General features: G+C 48.1%; 1 protein-coding gene across 1 annotated transcript; it reads left to right on the forward strand.

Moving 5' to 3' along the window:
• Nucleotides 1–436: 436 nt before the first annotated feature.
• Nucleotides 437–4,231, forward strand: elac1 (elaC ribonuclease Z 1). Its single transcript, XM_088911027.1, has 3 exons — nt 437–810; nt 1,677–2,177; nt 3,297–4,231. Exons 1-3 carry the CDS (start codon nt 654–656, stop codon nt 3,767–3,769), a joined length of 1,131 nt encoding a protein of 376 aa, XP_088767153.1. The 5' UTR covers nt 437–653; the 3' UTR covers nt 3,770–4,231.
• The last annotated feature ends 782 nt before the right edge of the window (nt 4,232–5,013 follow it).

The raw sequence follows: 5,013 nt of genomic DNA on the forward strand, positions 1-5,013 counted from the left end.
AAATACTCTTTAGGAGCTCTGTCACCCAACTTTAATAGTGTGGTACCATGTTATGACTGATGCATAAATAAGTGGAACTGTGTATTTGTGGTATCTTATAATTTTCTTTCCCTTGAGAATACGGGAAGAGGACAAACTAAATGTGAATAAAATTTGAAATGATGCCCTTGAGTGCTGAATAAAAATCATGAGATGAGATGTTACACTTTAACAAATGTACAGCAGCGTTCTCTAATCTTGTCCCTATAAAGTCAGCAAACAGAACTTTATTGCGGTCTCTTCTCTGTTTGCTAAATATTTTCTGACTAAAACGCTCTTAATTTAGCGACCTGTTCACAGATAGATAGGAAGGTCAATTAGTGAACTACATCTCCCACAATCCACCTGCACAGCACGCGCCGGTGCCGCAGGCTCTCTGGAAAGCCGCAGGGATTTGTGGGAAGTATAGTCAAGCAAGTATTGCCGGAGTAGAGCAGAGGTTCAGTGTGCTTTCTGTTGACATAGTTCCAGGGGGCTCGGAGCCAGAAATCATGCCGCTGTCAGTTCCACGCACACGGTTTCCATCATGAGGTAGTGGGGGTCTGGGTATTTTATTTCTATTCTTCTCCCCATCGGGTTACTCGCAAAAAATAAATCTTGGCATTCAGTACGATATGTCAATGGACTTGACGTTTCTGGGGACTGGCTCTGCCTACCCCTCGCCTCACCGTGGAGCCTCGGCACTGGTCCTCCGCACGGATGGGGACTGCTGGCTGTTCGACTGCGGGGAAGGGACGCAGACGCAGCTCATGAAGAGCCAGCTGAAGGCTGGTGAGTTTGGCTGTACGGCGGCGTCTGACAAAACCAAAAAAGGAGCAAAACTTGTTTCTCTCTCTGTCTGTCTTTAGCAGTTGCGCTGTGTGGTGACACGAAGAGGTTGGTTCATAAATAAGACAGGCAAGCTAGCAAACAGCCGGCGGCTGTATTCGCCCGCTCGGAGCTTGCCAGGCCGGCCTGACGGTGACGTCACGTCGACGTCACGCAGTTTGTGTGGGAGGAAGGCCGGCCGGCTGTTCTGTTTCTGGGCTGGAGCCGAGCGTGTGTTGGTCTCACGTGCGGTTGATCACGTGTTGCATCTCCCGTTCTTGAATGTGGGGATTAGAGCGAACACCCGGCCAGAGATACAATAGCAGGAGACGGGGAAGAATAACAGAACTGTCTTCGGGAGGGAGGCAGGAGTTTACATTTAAATTAAAGGAGCTACTATCGTTAACCGTTTAGAGAGAAAACAAGCAGGCGAGTCTGGTACTTTAACACGAGTATGAATTAGTATTGATGGTGTTTTTTTTAAAAATGCAGCTTTTATTAAACCATTTTGCCCTTCACAGTACGTTATGACAGAATATAACAGTTCATCCTGCTAATACCACATTGTGATATCAAATAAGCCACTGTTTGTCCCGGAGGGCTGGGGTGTCTGCAGGTTCTCCAGGTCTCTTTAAAGCTGAAGAGCTGGGAGGAGCTGTTAAATGGGTCCAGTTAAACCAGTAGCCAGCTGGTTTTCCTTGTTAAGAGCTGAGTTGGAATGAAAACATCCAGACCCACCAGCACTCCTGGGCTGGGACTGGAGTCCCCTGGTGATTACGAATGGGCAGAGCTGTAACGCCCATTTCTCTCCCCCTGTCTGATGTTCGCAGGCAGGATTACGAAGGTGTTCATCACCCATCTCCATGGCGACCACCTGTTCGGCCTGCCGGGCCTGCTGTGCACCATCAGCCTCCACAGCTGCCCCGCTCCCGCCAAGCCCCCCCCGCCGGTGGAGGTCTACGGCCCACAGGGGCTGCGCAAGTTCCTGCGCGTCGCTCTCACGCTCTCGGGCTCCCAGCTGATGTTCCCCTACGTGGTGCACGAGCTGGTGCCCGGGGACGACCAGTGCCCCCCCGAGGGGCTGCCGGATGGCTTGGAGCCGGCCCGCAATGACGATGACGACGACGGCGGCGGCGGGCGGCTGCACCCCCAGGAGGTGCTGGGCCGAACCTTCCAGCTGGACCCGGAACAGGGCTGCTACGCGCTCCTCGAAAGCCCGCAGTTCGTCGTCAGGGCCTTCCGGCTCTTCCACCGCCTCCCGTCCTTCGGCTTCGTGGTGGAGGAGCGGCCGCGGCCCGGCAAGCTGAACGTGCAGCTGCTGAAGGAGCTGGGTAACGAGCGAGGGAGCGAGCGGCGCTGCGCAGGGCCTGTGCGTTGTGTATGCGCGCGGCTCTTCGCTGTAGTTAGTAGGATCTGTTTTCCGCCGACTTGATTAGCTCCCCGTGGCTCTGCGAGGTGGGAGTCCTCTAGGCGTCACGGTTCACGAGCAGACAGCTGGTCTTTCAGGCGCGCTGCCGTCCTGTCGAAATCCACAGCTGCAGTCTGTTGAAGGTGTTGAGTAGCACATGAACTAACCCCCCCCCACCCCAACTCTCGCTTCTCAAGGGTCTGGCCTTTCATTGTGCGGCACATAGCTGGAGAGTTGCTGGTGTGTGGCCACCGTACCAAAACTGCTGAAGTAGAGCAGTTCGTCAGAGCCCCAAATGGTACCCAATCAGGAACAACCAAATTCCATTGTATTGTTTCCATTCCTCCTGGTGGGGCAAGTGGCATCTAAGTTTATTGTAGTACCTAACTTTTGTCATGTTTGGGGAGGTCAACTGGAAAAGCTCTCATTATATTATGATCTTGTATGGGATCATACGATTGTATGATCTGATTTTTTTTTCTTACGTTCAAAGGAAGTTTTATTTATTTATTTTTAAATGTGAAACGTGATTTCTCTGGTGCCAAAAGTTGTTACTTTTTTTCAAATAAATCCTGTAAACTTCTCTTGAATTATATAACCTCCATTCCAGTACTCCAAATCCTTTCTGACAAAATGGATTTAGAGAATTTGTATGCAGTCATCTCCATGGCAATTGGGAAAGTCTAGATCACAGTTGAGATGAGGACTGTCTATCGAAGATAAAAGACTGAAGGTGTCAGAAACTATATAGAGGAATTTGTGATCAGCCAATCAACAGTGATTCTAAACTGTGATGTTTTGATGTGTCAGAACTGAGTTTCCAGCAGGGCTGTATTTTGTGAAACAAAATTACCTTATTAATTTGTGGCAAGGGGTTGTATAATGAATATCAAATGTAGGACCCCATAATGAATGAGTACAGTTGGAAGTGCATCACAATAGTACATACTTTTTAAATGGCCAACACAAACACATTTTTTTGGGGGTAACCAGAATGTGCAGGAATATCAATTAACCTGCTCTTTTCTGTATATCTGTATAGGAATAAAGCCAGGACCCATTTGTGGGAGATTAAAAAACGGAGAATCTGTAACGCTGGAAAACGGAGTCGTGGTTTCCTCAGAGGACGTGCTGGAGGAAGCTGTCCCGGGCCGGAAGGTGTGCATCCTGGGGGATTGCTGCAGCCTTGTGGGCGACGCGGGGCGCAGGCTGTGCTACGGAGCTGACGTCCTGGTCCATGAGGCCACCCTGGAGGACAGCCTGAGAGACAAGGCCTGGGAGCATGGGCACAGCACGCCCAGCATGGCCGCCGAGCTGGCAGAGGCATGCCAAGTCAAGCAGCTGGTGCTCTACCACTTCAGCCAGAGGTACAAACCCCAGAGCCTCCTCAAGGAGAAGGAAGACGACAACGTTCTGGAGCTCAAGAGGCAGGCCGAAGCAGCTCTGAACGGCAGGGAAGTTATCCTTGCCGAGGACTTCTTAACGATACCTATTCCCACCAAAAGATGCAATTAGTTTTTTATAAATAGAATTGTTTTTATCTGCTAAAGTGTCATGGCTATTTTTGTATGTTACGACATTGACTTGAGGTGTAAAACCTTATGACCCCCTAATTTTAAATGGCGTTGGTTGGAATCATTTTTATTCAAGTTTTCTCATTGATAATTGTCAGGCATTTTAGAAAATGCATGCCAGAGAAAATGGTTTGATGCCATAAAGTGACTGAGGTCCTGGTGTCGTGCTCCTTCTTTGGAGACAACATGACAGCACAATCACCACCGGCTGGAAAGCAGGCTTGCTCTGTGCTCGGTATGTCGGCATGGCTCATCAGACCCTGTCCTACATATGCTGGAGTGGGAGCACCATGCAGTTCCTCTTAATTATTTTGAGGGTTGTTATTTTAGTATGGTGGGATGGGGCACTTATTTTTATTTAAAAGTGGATCTGTTTCATGCAATAAAAGTTTAATCGATCGTACCCTAAACCTGAATCTGATTTCAGTGGAGATTAAACTGGGTCTTATCTGTTCTAATAAGTGCTACTTTTCTTGTTCCTTCAGTGCTCGTGTTTATCAGGTCCAATGCTGCTGCTCCTTTCTCTCTTTATGATGAAATGGCTGACCAAGCTCACCTTGGTAATGCAAAGGGTCTTCAAGACGATATCTAGCTTGAAGCTGACAGTTAAGTTCTTCCCCCAACTGCAAAGCGATGGTGTTTCACGGTGAAGAGCTGAAATGAATGTGGGTGAACAAATGTGGTGTGTGTGGGCCTCCTTTGAAACCTTTTCATTTTAAAAATAAAAATGGTTCAGCTTAAACTGTTTGAAATTGATTTTGCCAGTGGCTGCCCTTGTGAGAACAAGGCTCCTTTTAGTGTAGAATGCCATGTAGCCTTCACCCACATTAGTGACTCACGGTGTTGTTCACCGGCAGCAGAAACAACCAAGACAATATGAGTGTCTGAGATGGGAGAGCCTGAGGCAAAATGAGAGCTTCTTCCAGAGACACAGCAAGAAGATGTGGTGGATTAGTATAATTATATGCTTTGAAACAGTCAGCCATAAACTGAGTATATAAAGCATCTTAATCCCCCTCTGCTGCCCTAGTGGCCTCTTAGCCTAGATACAGTGTTCAAACTGTGAGCCAAGCTCTGATTCAGTTAAAAGGGTGAGTACAGATGTCTTATAATAATTATAAACTTTATTTTATATTTTAAACTTCTAAAATATCTCAGGCACTTCTCTCAAGAAGCAACCAAGTA

Source organism: Atractosteus spatula, chromosome 3, assembly GCF_055471065.1.
Source record: "Atractosteus spatula isolate fAtrSpa1 chromosome 3, fAtrSpa1.hap1, whole genome shotgun sequence".
Lineage (NCBI taxonomy): Eukaryota > Metazoa > Chordata > Actinopteri > Semionotiformes > Lepisosteidae > Atractosteus > Atractosteus spatula.